The 24,429-nt window shown below is 40.0% G+C and overlaps 1 protein-coding gene across 10 annotated transcripts in view; it reads left to right on the top strand.

Moving 5' to 3' along the window:
* Positions 1–24,429, top strand: part of LOC110618489 — a 150,636-nt gene that overhangs the window by 9,272 nt on the left and 116,935 nt on the right. For 6 of the 10 annotated variants that reach the window (XR_006351264.1, XR_006351263.1, XR_006351265.1 and 3 more), the window contains exon 6: positions 666–1,508. Coding sequence is in view for 5 of the 10 variants with exons in the window: in XM_043958450.1 (XP_043814385.1) it covers positions 666–1,508 (843 nt within the window). In the remaining 5 variants the exon portion in view is untranslated. Of the gene's footprint in view, positions 1–665; positions 1,509–1,627; positions 2,369–2,623; positions 3,539–3,631; positions 3,836–4,654; positions 5,079–24,429 lie in introns of those variants that run through there. The other 4 variants (XM_043958448.1, XM_043958452.1, XR_006351261.1 and 1 more) reach the window with 3 other exon arrangements.

The raw sequence follows: 24,429 nt of genomic DNA, 5'->3' as shown, positions 1-24,429 counted from the left end.
AAAATTGATGTATTTTTCTATTCTCTTTAAAAATTCTTAATTAATTGGGTCATTAAAATAAAATAAAAAAAAATCAATTTTCTATTTTTACTATTAAAATGTATCAACAATTTCTCATTTATAATTGATTATCTATAACTTATAAAATCTAAAATTCAAATTTATTTGCATTTATATATAAATTAATATTATGTAAATTTAAAATGTCGATTTGTTTTATTTTTTTTCACTTAAAAATTTAACTAATGAGATTATTATAAATTTATAATTAATAAAAAAGACATAAATTTTGCACGATCAACCATATTAATAAATTATATTAAGAATGTAATTAAAAAAATATTTAAAAATAAATAAAAATAATAATTGTAAAAAAAGTGCTGAAATTATTTAAAGATAATATAAATTTTTATATTTTCATTTATTTCAATAAACTTTTAAATTTATACCCATTAAATAAGTTTATCGGTTAATAATCATTACAATCTACTAACATATAAGCTTATAAATACATTTCAATAATATATGTTTATTATAACATAGCAATTGTTTTCTTATTAATATATTAATTAATTAAATATATTATGAATTTTTATAAGCATCTGGGGGATTTACCATTAACAATCTTTTACTAATTAGAAATTTTTTTATTTGCTGATGTGCAGATGTTTCCAAATTTGGAAAAGTTTTCGTTAGACAAGAAGTCTACCATAACCATACTTGGATTTCAATTTCCAACAGGCTTCTTTTCCAAAGTAAAAGTTCTTGAATTGAGTTTCTTTCAAAACAAATATCATGTTCCTCTTTTTAGTTTACTTCCAATATTCCCCAATCTCGAAAGATTTGAAGTTCTTGATTCTTCTCTCAACGAGCTACTTCCATTTGAAGGACTGGTTGGTGACCAAGAAGATATCACTACAATCCCACATATAAGAGCTTTAACTCTTAAAATTCTTCCTGGTTTGAAGCATATATGGAACCCAGATGGCCAACTGCATGACCCATTATTTCAGTCTCTTGAGACTTTTGAGATATGGTTTTGTGGAAATTTGATTGTTTTAGCACCATCCTCTGTGTCTTTGGGAAATCTGAAAACTCTCAAAGTATTTGGATGCAAGACATTGGCAAATATTTTTACATCAGCCGCAGCCAAAAGTATGGTACAACTTGAGACATTGATTGTAACACATTGCAATATGTTGACCGAAATAATAGGAGGTGTTGAAGAGGATGGATCAACTGATGAGATTGTTTTCAGTAAAATGAAAACATTAAAACTTGAAGTTTTACAGAACCTCACAGGCTTCTGCTTGGGTAGTTACATTTTCAATTTCCCATCTTTAGAACAGGTGACTGTTTTTAGATGCCCCAAGTTGAGGATTTTCACTGTCCGCAAGCCGAGCACACCAAAGATACATGGTGTATTCACAGGCCACAGATTGAGTCGAACATTTCTTCATTGGGAAGGCGATCTCAATGCGACCATTGAACAGATTTACATGAAATATGTACGTATTTACCAACTCTTGCTTCTCCCTTTATTAAACTCAGTCATGCTAATGTGTTTGGTTAAATGTATCGATGCTTGTTTATTGATCTCCAATAATGCAATATTTTGGATTTGTAGATTGGATTTAAAGAGATATATGATATTCAACTCTCCAACTTTCCCATGCTGAAAGAAAAATGGCATGGCCAATTTCCATTCAAGAACTTGAGGCACATATGGAGACTGGTGGTGGACGAGTGTGCATTTTTCTCAAATGCCATATCATCAAATCTACTAAAGCACTTGTCCCGTTTAAATGAGTTGGCCGTAGAACGATGTGATTCAGTAGAAGACCTGTTTGATTTAGAAGGACTAAATGATGATGAAGATAACGATGGGTTATTGAAGTCTTTAAAAGAATTGAGGTTAATTGATTTGCCTAGATTGAGGCATGTGTGGAACAAGGATCCTCAAGGAATTTTAAGCTTTAGAAACCTAACATTGTTGAAAGTTGAGAATTGTAGCAGCTTGACTAATATATTTACTCTGTCCATGGCTTTGGGTCTTGTAAAGCTCAAACATTTGGAATTGAAAAGATGTAATTTGGTGGAACATATCATCACAAAAGAAGCAGAAGAGGAAATAGCAAAGGATAATACCATATTTCCATCAATGGAGTCCATGAGTCTAGAGTGTTTGCCTAACTTGTCAAGTTTTTATTCTGCAAGCGATGTTCTGAAATGCCCATCCTTGAAAAGAATTGAGATAGTTGGCTGTCCAAACATGGAGCTATTGGCTTCTAAATTTTGCAAAGAACATGATCTAAGCATGATTGCTGAGGGAAATGGAGAAAGAATTGCAGCCTCTTCTGGCGGGAAGGTCAGTTTTCTGCATAATAAGGAGAATGCTTTCTTGTTCAATTTCATCACTGTACTTGATGGAGATTTTCAATTTAGTTGGTTTATCCAAATTAATTCAGAAGTTTGAACTTAAGCTCAATTTAAAAAGCTCAATTACTGGGATCTTTAAGATGTTTGTTTTCATTTACATTCCATTTCTAAGATGAACCATATGTTCTTAATGTTTTGATCTCATATATCCTTATTTATAATTACTGTTTATTTGGTTTATTAGGTTGTCATCCCAAGTTTAGAAGAATTAAGAGTGGAATGTAACACCATAAAGAATCTGTGTTCTCAAACATCTCAAGCTGATTTCTTGTGTGGGCTGAAAGGTATTGAGTTGACATGTATTTCTAGTGACTCTACACTTTTGCCATCTCAGTTCTTTGAAAGTTTACCCATTCTGGAAAAACTTGTTCTGAGTGATGCTTCTTTCGAAGATATCATTTTCTGTGAAGAGATTATTGGCGAGGAAATACGTCCTCAATCACTTGTGAAATTGAAAGAACTAAGTTTGTCTAAACTGCCAAGGCTCAAGCATCTAAGGGACGCCAAACTACTCTCAGTTTTCCAATCTCTGGAGACTTTAAATGTAATGGAATGTGGTAGATTGCAAGTGTTAGTGGCATCCTCTGTTTCTTTCCAAAATCTAACAACACTGCAGGTATCAAATTGCCAAGGTCTAGTAAATTTGTTGTCTTCTTCAACAGCGAGAAGTCTTGAACGACTTGAAAAAATGAAGATAGAGGAATGTGAACTGATACAAGAAGTTATAGTGGCTGAAGTAGATAAAGAAGAAGAAGAGAATGAGATTTGCTTCAACCAACTGAAATGTTTGGAACTTCGACGTCTACCAAGTCTCTCTAGCTTCTGCTCTGGGAATTTGACCTTTAATTTCCCATCTTTGGAAGAAGTAATCCTTGTAGAATGCCCCAATATGAAGATTTTTGCTCAAGAAGTAAGCACGCCGCAGCTGTGGAGAGTTCAAACAGGAGAACAACTTAAATATGATAAAGAATGGAAAGACATTATATATTATTGCAGTTGGGAGTGGAAAGGTACCCTTAAGAACACCATTCAAGTTATATGTGATTGGGAGTGGGAAGGCAGCCTTAACAACACCATTGAAGCACTATTTAAGGAAAAGGTAAATATTTACTGAAAAAAAGTAATATATATTTTTTTAGTATGTAATAATCATAAGGTTTCTCATTCTTTCGCTGTCAATTTACTTTCCTAGAAAGCTGAAGAGACGGGGATAGGCCAGTGTTCATATGGGTGAGCTTGAATAAGGCCAATGCTCATATTCTATTTCACCAACTTCCTTGACTGCTATACTTCTTCTCATTCAAGGTAGTCTTTTTGTGGTGCTTTCTCATTTTCCTTTTTCAATCACCAATCCATTATCCCTATCAATGAAGTGTGCATCTCAAATTCTCATCAATGCTTCATTTCTCCTATTAGTTATTTTTTTCTTTATTTATATTTATACTATATATAAAAGTGAAAAGAGGGGAATAATGCAATTTTCTATAATACCTTAAGCCTTTAAGTTATTTGTAAATTAATTAATTTAATTATTTAAGCAGTTGATAATTTTATTATTTAAAATTTAATTTTTAAAATAGATTATAATTGTATTTTTAAATTAATTTGAGTTAATTAAGAAAATCTTAAAAGATATATAATAAGATTAAATTTTTTAAATAAAAATATATATTAGATTATAATTTTATTATTTTAAATTAATTTTAGAGTTTATTAAGAAAAATTAAAGTAAAGATCTAAATTAATTTAAATACTATTAAATTAATTTTAAAATAAAAATTATTAAAATAACATGTTTAAATATTAGATAAATATTAAGAAGATTATTAAAATAATAAATTCATATTTTTAAAGTATAAATTAAATAAGAAGTTAAATTTAATAATGAATATTAAAAATATTAATGAAATAAAAATATTTTACTTAAATATCTCTAATTTTTTAATTTTTATAAGGTGAAATTTTTTTATTTATTAAATTAGTTTTAAGAATTAGTTAGGAAAATAATAAGATATATAAATTTATTAATATTTAAAATTTTAAATTAAATAGATTATTCTTCATTTTAATTTAAAATCTATTATATTGTAAAAAAATTAATAATATATAAGCTATTTCTACTATATTGCAAAACTCACAATTTTTTTTATTTAATTTCATAATTTTACTATAATTTTGGTATAAATATTCATTTTTATTTGAAATTTAATGTTAGACAGGTTTTTTGAGCGGAAGTTGAGAAAAGAAACAAAAAGAGACTGAATTGAAGAATTCTGGAATTGAAAGGTTGCAATCTTTGCCAAACTTGTAGTACAAGGCGATAGGAAGTTTCAAAAATATAATTTACCACAAAAATAGGGATAAAATAGGAGTAGTAGAATTTATTTTAAATTATTAAATTTTATCTTTTTTGTGCCCGTATAAAGGTTTCGAGAATTAAATCTAGACATCATATTTTCTCCTTCTTCTCCTTCTCTCCTCTCTTGCCGTCGCCCCTGTCTTTTCTTCTCCATTTTCTTCTTTTCTTTTCTTTTTTTTAGCTTTTGTAATTTTATTATGGCGTTTAGAGGCTAAACAATTATTTTCAGTTGAAAGTTAATTTCAATTGAGGTTGTATTCAAGTTGTGAGGTTATGTGCTTCAATTCTTTTTATTTTATTTATATTTTCTGTTAATTTCTAAATTCGAGAAACACTATTTTCATTATTATTTTCTTGAGAATTTAATGGGCCCATTAAATTTTTTGAGAAAATAATATATTGCTAATTAATCTAATTAAATCCGTAATTATTTAATTAGATTAATAACTAGCAATTAATATACGTTAAGAAATTGGTAGATTTGATTTAAATAAATCGCGTATTTTTATTGATCAAGTTTGGGTTCTTCTCTATTGATACAGTTGATTAATTAAATCTACACGCGTGTTGGAGTTATTAGTTAACTAGAAATTAATTTAAGCGCGAAGCAAATTAATTTATTCATAAGAAGAATCGGTGGAATTTGCATATTTGACTACTATAATCAAACAATAGATAATAATATGAATTATTTTCTTTATCAACGGCAAAATACCTTAATTTGATTACTGAAATCTTCAATTAATTATTTATTTCTTAATTTTCAGTTGTATTATTTATTTTTTTCTTTTAAGTTTATTTTTTTATCCAAAACAAAATCATTTTTATCAAAAACTCTCAACTTATCACTTATTATATTAAACTATATTTCTATTTCAATTGGTCATCTAAATTAAACAGAATTAAAATTTTTGTTGGATTGATACTCACTTATCCTATCTACAAGTTCTTATTAACTAAGAGAAAGGAAGTAAAATTAAATTGATAAATTCGACACCTGTCAAAACTATAATTAAATAACTCTTTATGGTTTTATATGTATTTTTTTCTTAATTTTTTCAGAATTTATAAATGAAAATTATTAATTTTACAAAAAATATTTAACCATAAATTAGTTGTTGAATAAAGTTAACATAGAATTAATTTTTTTTTGATAGCATGTGTTTTTATATATAATATACATTATATATTTTATTTTATTTTATTTATTTTATAAATTAATTTTTATAAATTATTTTTTTAATAATATTATTATTTTAATTAATAATCTATAATATATATATATATATATAATCGAGAATGAGGTAAATTTGGAGAATTTCTAAACAATCTTTATTTAAATTTAATAATGACTCATTGTCCTTTATTTTTATTGATTAAGAAATAATAAAAAAATTTATTATTTTAAAAGTTATTAATTTTTATTTAAATTAATAAAATTTAATGAGAATTATTCTGTCAACAATAATGTTAAATAATGAAAATTTATGCCCAAACTTATATTTATATGGTTAATATTATTACAATTAATATTAAATAAAAGTTAAAATTATTTTAATAATAATTTTAATTATACTAAAAACTCTATTATAATTTATAATTTATAATTTAAATAATTTTATTATCTAAATCTAATAAATAATATTAATTAATTTAAATTATTTTATCTATTAGAATAAAAATTAACAAAATTATATATATATATATATATAATTATTGCATATTAAATTATCATTAATAAAATTTAATGTCAATCATTCTGTCAAATAATAACATTAAATAATGAAAATTTATGCAAATATTTACATTTGTATTGTTAATATTATTACAATTAATATTAAATAAAAGTTAAAATTATTTTAATAATAATTTTACTTATACCAAAAACTCTATTATAATTTAAAATTTAAATAATTTTACCATCTAAATCTAATAAGTAATACTAATTAATTTAAATTATTTTGTCTATTAGAATAAAATTAATAAAATTATATATATATATATATATATATATATATATATATATATATATAAGTTAAAAAAGATAAAATTATTAAATTATTAAAATTACTCATGATAATTTAAAATTATTACAATAAAATTAAAATTCTATTATTTATAAAATAAATAAAAAATATTAAAATAAGTATGAAAATATGCAATACACATCTTAAATAAAAGGTAGTACTATATAAGAATGAATTAATAAATAAGAATGAATTAGTAAATTTTTTAAAATTGAAAGTAGTACTATGTGATAGATTTTGATTCCGTGAGTGTAATATAATTAAAAAAAGGATGCTAAGCATTTGTCAGAAAATAGAAAAGAGAGGTTGTATGATAATGAATTGTTAAAAAGGAGAGAGGGAGAGAGATAGAGATTTTTTTTAATATTTTATTTTAAGTTAGTATTAAATCTTGACTTTCCAACCAAAAATACTCATAAATTAAGGATTTTAATGCATTTGTTCACCACCCACCTTATTGTGTCAAAATTCATTTTATTTATTTAATTTTTTAATTTTTTTTACTAAGAAATAGTCCCAATTATACAATCACTTTCAAAGTGAGCAAAACTAAAAGTAATTTAAGAAAAAAAAAATTACTTAGTGGATATGTTGCTTTTAAACTAATTGTTCCATTGAGTATGCCTTAAGTCACATGACTTTAATTATAATTTTGTCATTATTTAATTATATATTCTTATTTTTTAAAAAATATTTATTTTATTTATTTCATCTTTAAAAAATATATTATATCTTAATTATTATGTAAATAATATGAAATTTTTAGAGAATTTATTTTTTCATTATATATTAATAAATTTATAGCATTAACAGTCGATCAAAGAAAGATTTTTAGCTTACTCTATTTTATTATATTATTTTTAATTACAATAATCCCTAAAAGTATATAAACATTAGATGTTTACAATGATGGAATAAAAACTAAGGAAATGCTTATATCTATTTTTACTAACAAATTAGCATAAAGATTTTTTAGAAAAAAACAAATAACCATACAATTTGCAGTAAATTCTGAAACCCATAATCTGAATAGAGATGAAAGAAAAAAAAATCAACATGAGGAAAAATCTCAAAATCTACATACATATTGATGAGCCCTGAATTCCCCTCATCCCTGTCTAGAGCTAGACCCATGAAAATAACCTATTGCTTAGAGATTCTCAAGCCATTCACGCCACCTGGGTCCAGTCCACTAAGCCTCACGACCAGGTTCATCTGGCTCTCCTAATCAGGCCGGCCCCGCCTTCTCTGCTCCTTGGGCCGATCCCATTTAGACCCTGCTCTGTCCTCACTCTCCGGTCCAGCCCAGAACCCGAAAGAGGATCCGTTCACCCATCTTGCAGACCCGCCTACCCGAACCCTGAGAGAATCAGAGGCCGTTACGCATGGGGCAGAGATTTGATTCCCTCATACATCCGTATCAGCGTGGCAGGGACAGGTGGTCTACTGATATTCGTTCTATTGGCACGTCACTAGCAGACAAAAGGAAATCTATAAAAGGAGAAATACTCTCTTCTAGGTTTAAGTTTTTCTAAGTTTACAGAGCCCATTGTAAAAACCCTATTTCTCTGGATCTCAGATTATCAATTGGCGCCGTCTGTGGGAAACGAAGGAGATCTTTTCATCACCGGAGTTCCACTCTTAAACAAACCCACTGAGATCCACGATGGCCAATCACAACGAAAACAACCTTAACATCCCAAATGACCTAAGCTCTGCCCAAGAGGGGCAGCAGTTCTCTTTTTCTAGCCCTACAACACTAAACAACCAAACACCCGTTCCTCTGAATCCCTCGCCAAGTTTGGCAGGGAATGCTCCCACTGCTACCTTATCTAACCAGGACCTTCAAACCATGGCCCTCCAACTGCAGAATACCGCCCACTGGTTGGGGCAGATAATGCAACAAAGGGGCCTCAGCACCCCGATAAATACACTCCCAGTAGTAGAAGAACCCCAAACCAATGAGCCCCAACCTACCCCTGATCACCTTCAAACCAGCAGCCGCGGTGCAGGGGAAAGAGAGAGAAGAGCCGGAGAAGAGGAAGAGCCGGAGGCCCGAGTCCATGAAAGGAGGGTGAGGGAGATGATAGAAAATGATGATGTCGACAACTATTCCGCCGGGACAACCGGGTGGATCAGAAGCGAAGCAGAAGAAGAAGAATACCGCACAGAGAAGAAGCCTATGCAGGAAGATGAGGATGTGGACCAGAAGCTGCAAAAGCTGTGAGAGCAGCTTTTGGTCAAGCTGGGAAAGAAAGATCAAAGCCAAACCTTCCTGCCCACTTCTTCGCCTTTCTCGAAGTGGGTCCAGCAAGAGACTGTCCCTAAGAAGTTTATGATGCCGTCAATGGCAGCTTATGACGGAGCGGGTAACCCAAGGGAGCACGTCATGAACTACAAGACCTTCATGGAACTACAAACTTTATCGGATGCCTTAATGTGTAAGGTATTCCCGACAACGCTCTCGGGGCCAGCGCGAGCGTGGTTCAACAGCCTGGAGACCGAAAGCATTGGAAGTTTTGGAGATCTGGCCACTCGCTTCATTAGCTGGTTCATCACCGGGGTAAACAATAAGGCAGAGAAGGGAGGAATTGCTTAGAGAGTACGTGGCCCGTTTTAATACAGAAGCCCTGCAGATCCCCGAGCTCGACGAAGGAAGGGCGGTGGAGGCCATGCAGAAGGGGACGACCTCTGCCGAGTTCTTCGGTTCATTAAGCAGGAAGCCTCCGACCTCACTGGACGAGCTAATGAAGAGGGCTGAGAAGTATATAAGACAGGATGATGCTCTGGTGACGAGCCGATTCGCCAAGGGAGCAGCAGGCAAGGAGAAAGCCCCGGAGGAAAGAAAGCCGGAGAAGCATGAAAAGAAACATGGCAAAAGGTCTGAGCCTTACAGACAGCCTTGGGAGCGAAGGGACCAAAGACCCTTTCCCCCTCGGGCCTCAGAGCAAAGGTCACTCCCTTTATGGGTTTCGGAGAAGCCGACCCCACTTAATGCCTCTAGAGCCGAAGTGCTCGTAGCTGTCCAAGACAAGGAATTCTTGCAATGGCCCAAGCCACTCCTGACAAATATTGTCAGTTCATTACTCATGGTCATGACACCAATAACTGTTTCCAACTGATTGCGGAAATCGAGAGGTTGATAAAGAGAGGGCACCTGAAGAATTTTGTAAAGAAACCGGAAGGACAGAAACCTCAACCCAATCTAGCAGTCCAAACGCCAAGAAGAACAGGAGCTAACACTGCGAATGATGGGTCCAGCGGAACCATCAATATGATTGTAAGAGGCACAGGAGGTCGGATGAGCCGAAGGGGGAAAAAGAGAAGCAGAGAAGGAGAAACTGGCAGTGCTGAGGTCATGCAAATCGTTGAACACTCTTCAACAACCATCACTTTCTCCTCTGAGGACGCTCAGGGTGTTCAGATGCCTCACGATGACGCCCTTGTCATTGAAGCTGTTATTCACAATTATCGGGTAAAGAAAATCTTGGTGGATGACGGAAGCAAGGTAAACCTGTTGCCTTATCGAGTCTTCCAGCAGATGGGCATTCCTGAAGAGCAACTGGTTCGGGATCAAGCCCCGATTAAAGGGATTGGAGGAGCACCAGTAACAGTGGAAGGGAAAGTAAAACTAGCCCTTACTTTAGGAGAGGCTCCGAGGGCTCGCACCCATTATGCGGTGTTCTTGGTGGCTAAACTCCCTCTGAGCTACAACGCGATTCTGGGACGACCTGTGCTGTTCGACTTTGAAGCTGTCACCAGTATCAGATACTTGGCATTGAAGTTCCCCACAGAAGCAGGGGTGGGAACAGTCCGGGGAAGTCAGGAGGAAGCAAGGGCAGTGTACTTGGCTACCGTAGCCGAGCCGAGCTCAACAGTGGAAAGGATGGATTCAAAAGTCCTGGAGGTCCGAGATGAGAAAACAGAGGCCAGGACAGAATCGGTGGGGGAACTGGAGACTTTCTCCTTATCAGAAACGAAAATAGACAAAACCTTCAGTCTCAACGCCGGCCTCACCAAGGAGCAGAAAGCCGAGGTGATGTCCTTGATTCGAGGTCACGCATCAAGCTTCGCCTGGAAGCCTTCGGACATGCCCAGAATTGACCCCGGGGTGATGACCCATAGACTGAATGTCCTCTCTGAAGCTAGACCAGTAAAGCAGAAAAAGAGGGTAGTAGGAAGGGAGAAGCAGCAGGCCACCAAGGAGGAAGTACAGAAGTTAGAGGAGGCAGGCTTTATTAGAGAAGTTATGTACCCACAGTGGTTAGCCAATCCTGTATTAGTCAAAAAAGCCAATGGCAAATATAGGATGTGCATAGACTTTACGGATCTGAATAAGGCTTGCCCTAAAGATTATTATCCCCTCCCTGATATTAATAAAATGGTCAACTCTACGGCCGATTTTGATTACATGTCGTCTTTAGATGCAATGTCTTGTTATCATCAAATCCCAATGTATAGGTCAAATGAAGAAAAAACCTCGTTCATAACGGAAGATGGGACTTATTGCTATAAAGCCATGCCTTTCGGATTGAAAAACGCTGGGGCAACTTACCAAAGACTGATGAACAAAATATTCAAAGAGCAGATCGATAAAAACGTAGAAGTTTATGTAGACGATATGGTGGTCAAGAGCCTAACTTTCCAACAGCACATGGCAGATCTGAAGGAGGTATTTGGAGTATTAGATCAGTACTGAATGAAGCTGAACCTGGCAAAGTGCGCCTTTTTCATCAGAGGAGGAAAATTCCTGGGATACATGGTGAGTGGGAAAGGCATCGAGCCCAATCCGGAGAAAGTAGAGGCCATACTAAATATGTCAGAACCAACCTGTGTAAGGGACGTCCAGAAACTGACAGGGAGAGTAGTGGCACTCAATCGATTCATGTCACGGTCGGCAGAAAAATGTTTACCGTTCTTCAGAAAATTGAGGAAAGTGCCAAACTTCGAATGGACAGAAGATTGTCGTGAAGCCTTCAAAGAACTCAAAAGCTATCTCAGCTCGCCTCGTGTGCTCAGCAACCCCATAGAAGGTGAGGAACTTCTGATATACCTGGCAGCCTCTGAACAAGCAGTTAGTGCTGTATTGGTAAGGGTGGAAGAAGGGGAGCAGAAGCCTGTTTTCTATGTCAGCAAGGTGCTTAAAGATGCCGAGGTCAGATATCTAAACATTGAGAAAATAGCATATGCTCTATTGCTGGCAGTCCGGAAGTTCAGGGTTTACCTGGAAAGCCACCAAGGAGTAGTGATGACGGATCAACCATTGAAGAAGATTCTGCATAGACTAGAGACTTTAGGTCGGATGCTTGCATGGTCCCTTGAGATCAGCCCTTACTGCCTAGAGTATCGACCTCGAACAGCTATAAAATCTCAAGCCCTTGCCGATTTCATAGCAAAATGCACGTTCAGTAAGGAACAAGGGGAATCATCTTCAGAAGCATCGAGGACGGAGAGGAAGGAAGAACCCTTCCAAAAGTTCAATTGGAAGTTATATGTAGACGGGGCTTCAAGCGCTGGAGGCAGCGGTGCAAGAATCATGCTTAAGGGGCCTGGAGACTTTAAGGTTTGCTACGCCCTGCGCTTAGGATTCCAGGCTTCCAATAATGCGGCGGAGTATGAAGCCCTAATAAACGGAATGATGGTGGTAATGGAGGTGGGGGCAACCGACCTCGAAGTAAATAGCGACTCACAACTGGTGGTCAATCAGGTTACTGGGGCATATCAGGCTAGGGATCCAACCATGCAGAGTTATCTGGCAAAAGTAAAAACAATAGAGGCCGAGTTCATAGATCAGGGAGTTACCATCAAATTCCAAAGAATACCACGAGAAGAAAACGAGGAAGCAGACCTACTTAGCCGGTTGTCTAAAGAAGAACTAGAACAGCTTCCTGAGGAAGTGTACGTACAACACGTCCTTACGCCCGCTTTCAATAAAACGAGCACGGTGCTACAGGTGGAACAAAGCCCAACTTGGATGACCCCATACATAGAATACCTAGAGAAGGGAAAGCTCCCCGAGGATAACGACGAGGCTAGAAAGATAGCAACTCATGCCGCCAACTATCAAACAGTAAGAGGGACCTTGTACAGAAAAGGGAAGTCCAGCCCATGGCTCCGGTGTGTGAGCCCGGAGGAGGCTGTAAGGGTGATGGAAGAGATACACAGGGGAATGTGTGGAGCTCACGAAGGGGCAGGGACCTTAGCCAATAAAATATTCAGGCAAGGATACTACTGGCCTACTGTCAAAAGGGAGGCAGAAGAGTTCGTCAGAAAGTGTGACATATGCCAAAGATTCGCTAATGCCATCAGAGTCCCAGCCACGCCTCAAGCCAGTATATCCAGCCCATGGCCATTCTCACAATGGGGAATAGATATCCTGGGGCCCTTCCCCAAGACCACGGGGCAGAGGAAGTTCGTAGTAGTGGCTGTAGAATACTTCTCAAAATGGCCAGAGGTAGAAGCAATAGCCACGATCACAGCTCGCAAGATGATAGACTTTGTATGGGGAAACATCATCTGCAGATTTGGCATACCAAGAGTGCTTATCTCAGACAATGGCAGACAGTTCGACTGTAGTACCTTTAAAGCATTTACAACAAACATAGGCATATGGCACAAATTCTCCTCCGTGGCCCATCCCCAGACTAATGGCCAAACAGAGGTTACTAACAGAGCTATCCTCTAAGGACTAAAAAAACGGTTGGATGGAGCAAAAGCGAACTGGGCAGAAGAGCTCAACAATATCCTGTGGGCACTCCGGACTACCCCCAGGATGCCTACTAAAGAAACACCTTTTGCACTTGCCTACGGCACAGAGGCTGTAGTCCTAGTGGAGTTGCAAATCCCCACTCATCAAGTCCAATTCGTTAGTGAAAACACTAATGATGACAAGTTAAGAAGCAACCTGGATGCTCTTGAAGAAATTAGAGAAGAAGCTCAAGTCCGAACTGCTGCTTATCAACAACGGGCAGCACGGTATTACAACCAAAAAGTCAGAGAAAGAAGCTTGAAAGTGAGAGACATAGCCTTGAGAAACCTGGAGGCTACGGGAAAAAGAGTCGCAATGGGTAAGTTGGCACCGACCTGGGAGGGCCCATTCAGAATAACAAAAGTGGTCAGGCCGGGAGTATACCGAATTGAGGATATGCAGGGAAACCCTGAGCCCCATGCTTGGAATATCCAACACTTGAAGAGGTATTTCCCTTAAAATATTTGTAAAGAAAAATATTATACTCTGAAAAACACAACTAAATAAAATGACGCCATTCTTTATACGATAATGTTACTTCTATTATGAATGTCACTTTTCAAAAGGAAAAACAAAATACGAAGACCCTGTAGCAGAGAAACCTCAGGGGTAGAAGACCGGGATCCCCTAGAACTCCCGGGAAAACAAAGAAGACCGGGATCCCTAAGAACTCTAGGGAAAATAAAACAAAAACGGCCGGTGAGGATCTTAAAAGACCTCCCGGAGCATGAAGACCGGGATCCCCTAGAACTCCCGAAAAAACAAAGAAGACCGGGATCCCTAAGAACTCCCGGGAAAACAAAACAAAAACGGCCGGTGAGGATCTTAAAAGAGCTCTCGGAGCATGAAGACCGGGATCCCCTAGAACTCTCGGGAAAACAAAGAAGACCGGGATCCCTAAGAACTCCCGGGAAAACAAAACAAAAACGGCCGGTGAGGATCTTAAAAGACCTCCCGGAGCATGAAGACCGGGATCCCCTAGAACTCCCGGGAAAACAAAAAAGACAAATCCTAAGTTACTGATGAAAAATCAAAATCCGACCTCCCGAAGGAGCTCGGGGCACAATAGCCAAGAGCGTCACAGCCCCAGGCCAATCTCCAAAAGCGAGCTCGGTACAACATTAACCTCACAAATCAACTTCTAGTACTGAGTTAGCTAGACTAGAAAGAGGTCCGAACGGCAAAGCGTCCAGACAATACTCAAAAGTATAGGACGAGCTGCAGATTGCAGGTATAAAAGCCTAAGCAAAAAGCAAAGAACCGATCTCCCAGCTCGGATAGACTCGCAATAGCTGCAGATTGCAGATCGCGTTCCTAGCTCGAGCCAATCGGTCTTAAGCAAACATTTAACAAGAACAGCCCCAACAAAAAGAAAAAAACGACAAAAGCCGACCTCCCCGTCCCAGTGGAGCACGCAGAAAGGCAAGAACCAGACAGCCGACCTTGCAACTAAAAAAGGCAAAGTAAAATCGCCTAAGGGGAGGCCATGCGAACACAAATAAAATACAGAGATCCATTCCCTCACTACTAATGTAATAAATATTGAGGAAGCAGAGGGGCACTCCGAGGGAAATCCAATGGCATGAAATAGAGGATACCTTAGCTCCAATCCCCGTCAAGACAGAATTAAAGGCAAAAAATCAGCCCTGCTATTCACCATCAAAAGGTACGTGATCTGAAAGCCGAGCTCATGGTTAAAAATAATCCAGCTCGATTAGTTCAGATAGGAAAAGGCTCATGAATGAAATTTCTTAGTAAAATATCTTAGTCAAATATAAATTACGAGATATGAAGATTAAGTGCTCCAATTACGATAAGAAAAGATAAGTCCAAGAAGAAAATAAAAGCAACAATAGTTCAAGTAAAAGAAATTAAACTTTCATTAGAAGAAGAAGATATTACAACTTATTTATCTGATACATTTGAAGGAAAAACAGTCCTCAAGGGACTTACATCTCTCAGAACATCATCACCTATAGTATCTTTATCTACATTTACATCCAGAGGAGATCTGGCACCCTCCAACCCTAGGCCAGGGTCTCCCGCCTCAGGCTCGAGGTCTTCGCCTTCAGTCCCAAAGTCCTCCATATTATCCCCCTGTTGCTCGGACTTTTCCCCAATACGAGAGGTCCCCCTAGGCAAGGGGAAATCATCCTCCCCATATAGAACCTCCTCTCCATCAGAATCCATTTCTCTAGCTCGAAGTTTTGTCAGAGGAGTATCAGGAGCACGTCTGACTTCCCTTAAACCCCTATTATAACCAGATCTAAACATACGAAAGGCTTTTTGCCAAATAGCAGTCTTCATCTCCTGAGAGGCTTTATACTCGTCCAGATGCGCCTCGCAGGCCTCAGCTATAATCGCCTTCAATTCAGAAGAATCCTTATAGGCTTGGAGGTGAGCTTCACAGGCCTGCTCAATCTTTCCTTTCAGCTCATCCGACTCCTGATACTCCTCCAGCCGCCTCTCACATTCCCGCTGGATCTTATCCTCGGCATGTTTAACCACCTTGAGCAGGGCTGAACATTTACGCTCTGCAGTCCTGACTTCATGGCTAAGCTGTTGGTTACGAAGCGTAGACTCCTCGGCCGATGAAACAAGGTCTCTGATACGCGCAGAACTCGTGCTCAGCTCCTGCTCAAGGACCTCCACCCGAACTAAGGCCTTCTCCTTTTGAACATTCACCTTATTTAGGTGAACTTGAAGCCCTTCAAAATCAGCTTTCAGGGCCTCATATTGGCGCTGGACCTCCTCCTTCTGGCTTATCGCCTCATCCCTTTCAAGAAGGGTCTCCACCAGGGAGGACAGCTGCTTCAAAACTTCTTCACTTCGAATCTCTGCTGCAGCCGCCCTCTCATCATACTCCTTGAGAACCCTGCGAGTATGAGACAACTCTGCCTCCAAGGACTTAGTATGCTCTTGCGCCTCAGTCGTCCTCTCGTCGGCTCTCTTGAGGGCCTCCAAGGCAGAATGCAGCTTCGCTTGGAGGGACTCAGTATGAGCTCGAGCTGCGGTAAGGTTGCCCCTAGCATCACTAGTGGCGGACAAATTCTCCTCCAGACGCGCCTCCTCTATCCGGCGGTCCATAGATTCCCGGAGAGAGTGATCGCGGGCATCCACTTCCATGAAGAGGCCCATCACCTAAAACAAAGGAAAAAACTGTTAAAACAAAGAAAACCAGAATAAAAGCAAAGGAGGTAGCTTAACTTACCATCAAGAGCATCTCCCTGATCTTATCTCCGAGCTCCTCGCGAGGTCGGGAACGGAACGCTGCTTGCTCCCTAGTAGAGCTGGCTAAAAGACCAGTGAGAGCAAGTAAACGTGGATCCGAAGCCTCCAAGACGCCACCGAACATCCGTTCCTTGACAATCTCAGCAACCACGCTAGCTGGGGACTGATGAGTGATATCCTCTGCGTTCAGAATGTCATTATCAGGAGCAGACAGCAGTGTTATCACAGGGACTTCTTTCTCTTTCCCAATAGGAGGGAGAGCTGGAGCTGACCCCTTAGAAGCTTTGGATCTCTTTTGAGCTGGAGCTGGGGATGGCACTTCAAGGGAGGCAGGACGTTTGTCCCCTACCTTCTCTATAACATCCTCGTCTTTGGCAAGATCAGAGCTCACCTCATCAGGGGCATCTCTGGTAGGAACCTTCGGGACACTATCGTCAACAAGAACGATCTCCAGTCCTGTCCCAGGAGACTCCTCTTCAATAATAGGGGATTTAAGCCTCCCCACTGGTGCCTCCTCAACAGAAAGAGCAAGATCCGTCCTCATCTGTTCAATATCCCCTGTCTGCTTCGCAGCAATTAAGGGAGCTCCCTCTGCATCCTCCGTAGAACCCTGACCAGATTTAGCCTCCTGAACATGTTTCAAGGCAGGGGCCGACCTGCCATGACGAGATGACCGAGAGGGTCTGGCACCATGAGAGCTCGACTTTGGAGCTCGAGAGGGAGCCCTAGCAAGAGGCCGGCTAACCTTTTTAGCAGAAACAACCCGAGCCACCTCTGCAGCGACCTCAGGCACGGGATGCCCAGCTAGGAGGGCATCTAAAGCAGCATTCATACTCTCCCGAGATAGAACTAAGTTCTTAGGGGGCTTGATCTCATCCATTTTCACGTTAGAAGCTGCCAAAAAACACAAAGTCAGAAAGAGTTAGCGTACTTTCTAATGTCACTTACGAGGAAAAGCGGAGTTGCTAAATAAGGCATTATACCCGTGTTCCGGATATCCCTAAGATTAGACACGAACATACATCTCTCGACGTCATACTTCTTATCAACAGAAGTCAGTCGAAGATACCCCACCTGCTCGGTGAGGCTTAGTTGGGGCAGGTCGTTGATGCCCGGGGGGACATCCACCCAGTCTAGCCCCACTCCCCACGACACGTCAACATCTTTTCTCAGCTCTGCCACAAGGAAATTCTCTACCCATCCTTTTATTGAATCCTTGTAGCCTGTGAAAAGAGACAATCCACCACGAGGGGAAAAATAGTAAAATTTCTGAGTCGCCCTAACAAGACGGAAGAAAGTGACAAATAGACACGTTGTGGGTGTAAAACCCCAACTCAGGCAAATGGATTCAAAACAAGACATAAACAAAATGGAGTTTGGGGACAACATCCGGGGGGTTATCCCAAAATATTGGAAAACCTCGATGAAGAAAGGGGTAAAAGGGAAGGTCAGACCAAAATCCCTCTGTTTAAGAAAGAAGACTATGCGAAGACCCCTCTGGGGATCTACCAAACCAGGAGGGGCAGGTTTTGGAAGAACTATCCTTTCATTCCAGAGAGGAGCGCTGTAACGACCCCAAAATGGACCGTCACCGGCGCTAGGATTCAGGTCGGCTTCAGGCCGCTAGAACCCGTAGCAAGCCTGCTCTACTCTCTGTGTACCTGTAAAACTCATACATGATCATACATTTTCTGTGAACATAAAAACTCTTTGCTCTGAACCAAGGCTTAACCTGTGCATGCACTCTCTCTGTACTCTGTAATCTGTACCCCTGACTAGAGCTTGCTCTAGATGGGTTAATTCATACCTGTTAAGCCTGGTTTTTCATATACAGCAAAACACATATACATATACAGATCATGTACATACATACATCACTAAGTCAAGCACATTTCTAACTTTATACACAACTATTACATCTCTTTAATATTACATGTCCACTCTAAGCTATTACAAATCTCTTTACTCTTTCTGTACTCTGCTGGACTGTCCCTGTACACTGAACCTGCAAAACTGGGGTTAAGGGAGTGGGATGAGCTCTATAGCCCAGTGAGTAGAACAGTAAAACATCTCAGTAAAATATGATCTCATGGAATGCACCATATCACAGACAAGCCACATCAAGAGTAAACCTGTCACCACATAGTCCCAGTAACTCTGTGCCAGGCGTAGAATCGAGCACCTGGTCTTCCTGTCATATAGATATATGTGTATATAACACCTCTGTACTTACCATTGCCAGGGCGTAGTCAAAGGCTCCTGGACTTTGCTATACCTGCCAGGGTGTAGTCAAAGGCTCCTGGACTTCTCTATACCTGCCAGGGCGTAGTCAAAGGCTCCTGGACTTCCTGTCTGAGACTATTGGATCATTCAGCATTCACTCACATCACCAAATAACGATGCAATGCAACATATTTGTGGATACTAATGCACTCAACCTATGGCATAATCATGATGCATGAGCTATGCTAAAACATTTCATTGTGCAAGTAAAAGAATTAAGTTTAGTTCCACTCACCTCTGGCTAACTGGACTGACTCTGCAGGCTCTGAAAACTCTGGAGCAGAACTCACTGCTGCTCTCTCTGGTTCCTCTGGTCTGTACCTATACAGATAGACTGAAATGAGGGACCAAACTAGCTTATGACCAACTCTATTAAACTCCCCAAGAATCCCCTTAAACTCACGCTAAAACTCATGCAAAGCATGCAAAAGAAAAGCTGGACAGAACACTTTCGGCGGTAGGTTCGGCGGCCAAAAGTCCTCTCCAGAGACGAAACTCAAGCACCTTCGGCGGCCGAACTTCTACTTTCGACTGCCGAACCCTTTCGGGGGCAAGTTTCGGAGGCCAAAAGGCACTCCAGAGACGAAAGTCTCTATCCTTCGGCGGCACCTTCGGCGGTCGAACTTCCCTCTAGAGCCGAAAGTCCAAAAGCTCGGGGGCAAGCTTGGGCAGCCGAAGCCACCTCTTCAGGGGTTCGGCGGCCGAATGTACCTTCGGCTGCCGAACCTGAGTTCATCAGCAGGGCAGAAACTTGCCCTGCCTCTTGCCAAAACGCACCAAAACCCTTCCAAACTCACAACCTCACTTCCTCCACTTGCATACACCTCAGTATATGTTCAAAGGGGTCAGAAACTACCTTAAAACCCCAAAAACACAACACAAACAACACAGAAACAAGCTTTACTCACAAAATCATCAAAACCTCACAAATAACCCTATTCATGCAACTCTCTCTACAAACCCCATAAAACCTTCAGAAAACATAAAAATAAGCTTAGGATCTTCACTTACCTTGTGAAAACAAGTAGATGAATGATCCTCACGTGGAGTTTTGGAGCAACTCTCTTTCAAACTCTCCAAACTTCACAACTTTGAGTTTTTAGCTTAAAACCTTCAAAAGATCATAAAAACTAATCAAATCTTTGCATGATTTCATGAAAACATGAAAGAAGACTCACAAAGGGCAGGATCTCACCTCAGAAGACAAAAGAAACGGTGTTCTTACCGCTTCAACCGACTGAGGGCCATTTATAGGTGGCTGGCCAGACCACCTTCGGCGGCCTATCGTGAAACCGAAAGCCATGCATGTTCGGCGGCCGAACCTCAACTTCGGCGGCCGAACCTGGCTTTTCTGCCTTGGTTCATTTCACTCAAAAACTCATTTCCTTATGGTGTAAAACTGCATGAACATAGCAAAACATTTAAGAAAAACATAAATCTCACCCGTCTAGAGACTTCCGACATCTTGAACTCCACCGGAAAGTAGAATTCCGATGCCGGACTCCAGCCGGGTATTACATTCTCCCCCCTTAAGAACATTCGTCCTCGAATGATCCTCAAACAACTAACAACACATAAAAAGGAGGAAAACTAACCTCAAAACAAATATGGATACTGCTGGAGCATCGACTCCCGCGTCTCCCAGGTGCACTCTTCTAGATTATGGTGGTTCCACAGGACTTTCACCATCGGAATCTCTTTGTTTCTTAGCTGTCTGATCTGTGTGTCCAGAATCCGCACTGGCTGCTCTATATAGGTGAGATCTGTATGAATCTCCACCTCAGGCTCACTCAGAACCTGATTCGGATCTGACACAAACTGTCGTAGCATAGAAACATGAAATACCGGGTGAATTCTCTCCATAGAAGCAGGTAAATCCAGCTTATACGACACATTTCCGATCCTCTGCAACACCTCAAAGGGTCCAATGTACCGTGGAGCTAATTTACCTTTCTTCCCAAAACGAACCACTCCTTTCATTGGAGACACTTTCAACAATACCCAATTACCCTCCTGGAACTCTAACATTTTTCTGCGAACGTCTGCATAACTTTTCTGTCTGCTCTGCGCTGTTCTGATTCTTTCTCTGATCATGGGCACCACTCTACTGGTAATCTCTACTAACTCTGGCCCTGCAAGAGCTTTCTCTCCTATTTCTTCCCAGCAAACAGGGGATCTGCACTTCCTCCCATACAACGCTTCATAAGGAGCCATCCCTATGCTAGCATGATGGCTGTTATTGTAGGCAAACTCCACCAAAGGTAGATGCTGCCGCCAAGAACCGCCAAAATCTAACACACAGTCGAAGCATATCCTCTATGGTCTGGATGGTCCTTTCTGACTGTCCGTCAGTCTGTGGGTGGAAAGCAGTGCTAAAATCCAACCTCGTACCCATCGCACTCTGTAGACTCCGCCAAAAGCGGGAGGTAAACTGAGGTCCTCTGTCTGAAACTATAGATACTGGAACTCCATGTAATCTCACTATCTCATCCAGATATACCTGTGCCAACTTATCCACAGAATAGTTACTCTGTACTGGAAGAAAATGAGCAGATTTCGTGAGTCTGTCCACAATCACCCAAATAGAGTCTATCCTGTTGGACGTAGCTGGTAAACCCACTACAAAATCCATGGCTATGTTCTCCCATTTCCATTCTGGAATCGGTAATGGGTTAAGCATTCTTGCTGGTTTCTGATGCTCTAGTTTCACCCTCTGGCAAACCTCACAGGCTGTCACAAACTGCGCCACTTCTTTCTTCATGGCTGGCCACCAATAGACCCTTTTCAGATCCTGGTACATCTTGGTGGCTCCTGGGTGAACACTATACCTGGCATTATGAGCTTCCCTCATAATGTCTTCCTTCACACTGCCCCTATCTGGTACACAAAGTCGACTCCCATAGCGGAGGATCCCTTTGCTATCAAATCTAAACTCTGCTCTGTTGCCTGACTGAACAGTCCTGGCAATTTTCATCAACTCAGGGTCCTCATGCTGTCTCTGCACGATCTGCTCCAGAAACACAGGTGTCACTCTCATCTGTGCTATCAACGCACCTGTACCAGACAACTCTAGCTGTAATCCCTCTTCTAAGAGCTTGTAAAGCTCCAACACAACTGGTCTCCGCTCTGCTGCTATATGGGATAAACTGCCTAGTGACTTCCGGCTTAGGGCGTCTGCCACAACATTCGCCTTACCCGGATGATACTGGATCTTACAATCATAATCACTGAGCAATTCGACCCATCTTCTCTGCCTTAAATTCAGCTCTCTCTGACTCAAGATGTACTGTAAACTCTTATGATCGGTGAAGATCTCGCATTTAACCCCGTAGAGGTAATGCCGCCATATCTTAAGTGCAAAGATCACTGCTGCCATCTCTAGGTCATGGGTGGGGTAATTCAACTCGTGCTTCTTCAACTGTCTTGAAGCATAAGCGATCACCCTATCACTCTGCATCAAAACACAACCCAAGCCCACTCGAGATGCATCACAGAACACTGTGAAATCCTCATTACTAACAGGCAGAGCTAACACTGGTGCTGTGGTCAATATCCTCTTGAGCTCCTCAAAGCTCTCTTCACACTGGTCTGACCAGATAAACTTCTGGTTCTTCTGCGTCAATTTGGTCATAGGAGCTGCTATCTTTGAGAAGTTCTGAACGAACCTCCTGTAGTAACCTGCCAGTCCCAGAAAGCTTTTAATCTCAGTCACTGTCGTGGGTCTGGGCCAGTTAGCTACAGCCTATATCTTCTTGGGGTCTACTTCAATACCCTCAGCTGATACCACATGTCCCAAGAAGGAAATGCTCCTCAACCAAAACTCACACTTCGAGAACTTGGCATACAAACCATGCTCTCTCAGTGTCTGCAGAACTATCCTCAGATGCTGGGCATGCTCTTCTGCATCTCTGGAATACACTAAAATATCATCGATGAAAACAATGACAAAGTGATCCAGAAATTCATTGAAAACTCTGTTCATGAGATCCATGAATGCTGTAGGGGCGTTAGTCAACCCGAACGGCATCACTAAGAACTCATAATGCCCATATCTAGTTCTAAAAGTTGTCTTTGGCACATCTGCCTCTCTAACTCTCAACTGATTATACCCGGATCTCAGATCTATTTTAGAGAAACAACCTGCTCCAGCTAACTGGTCAAATAGATCATCAATCCGAGGTAAAGGATACCTATTCTTGGTAGTGACCTTGTTCAACTGTCTGTAGTCGATACAAAGTCTGAGGGATCCATCCTTCTTTCTGACAAAGAGCACTGGAGCACCCCAAGGTGAGGTACTGGAGCGGATGAAACCCTTATCTACCAAGTCCTGCAACTGTTCTTTCAACTCCTTTAACTCTGTTGGCGCCATCCTGTAGGGAGGAATAGAGATAGGTCTGGTATCTGGCAGCAAGTCAATTTCAAACTCTATCTCCCTACTAGGTGGTAGTCCTGGTAACTCGTCTGGGAACACATCAAGAAACTCTCGGACTACTGGTACTGTAGCTGGTTCCCTCACCTGACTGTCTAGCTCTCTCACATGAGCTAGAAACCCCTGACAACCCCTCCTAAGCAAACGACGAGCCTGAAGGGCTGAAATCATACCTCTGGGTGTACCTCTCCTGTCTCCTCTGAAGACACACTCTGACCCATCCTGGTCTCTGAGACTAACTATCTTCTCTCTACAGTCCAAAGTAGCACTATATGCAGATAGTCAATCCATCCCTAGAATGACATCAAAATCTGTCAAGTCTAGAACCACAAGGTCAACTGGAAAGCATCTACCCTCTATGAACACTGGACTGAAACGACAGACTGACACTGCCACTGATGGGTCACATCTAGGTCCACTGACCCAGAGAGGATACTCTAACTCAGAACTGATCAAACCCAATCTCTCTATGGCTCTCGAAGCAATAAAGGAATGAGAAGCACCGGGGTCCATCAAAGCATACACATCTGAACACCCAATGATGAGATTACCTGACACCACTGTGTTCGACGTGTTAGCCTCCTCCTGTGTCACAGTGAAAATTCGTGCTGGGGCTACCGGATTTCCACCTCGGGAACCTGCTGCTGAAGTAGAGGCTGCCCCTCTCCCTCTACCTCTGCCACTACTCTGAGGCATGACTGGAGCTGCTGGCCGAACAACTGGCTATACCACACTGCCTGAACTCATCTGCTGGGATGGTGCAAAAGTCATCTGCGAACAATCCCGAGCAATATGCCCTTCCTGTCCACATCTAAAACAAGCTGTAGATCCCAACCGACAAACTCCTCCATGTGGTTTTCCGCATCGTCTGCATACTGGAGCTGTGCCAGAGCTTGAGCCACTACCTAGTCCC

This window comes from Manihot esculenta, chromosome 7 (assembly GCF_001659605.2).
Source record: "Manihot esculenta cultivar AM560-2 chromosome 7, M.esculenta_v8, whole genome shotgun sequence".
NCBI classification, from domain to species: Eukaryota; Viridiplantae; Streptophyta; class Magnoliopsida; order Malpighiales; family Euphorbiaceae; genus Manihot; species Manihot esculenta.
This window is presented reverse-complemented; position numbering and strand designations above follow the sequence as displayed.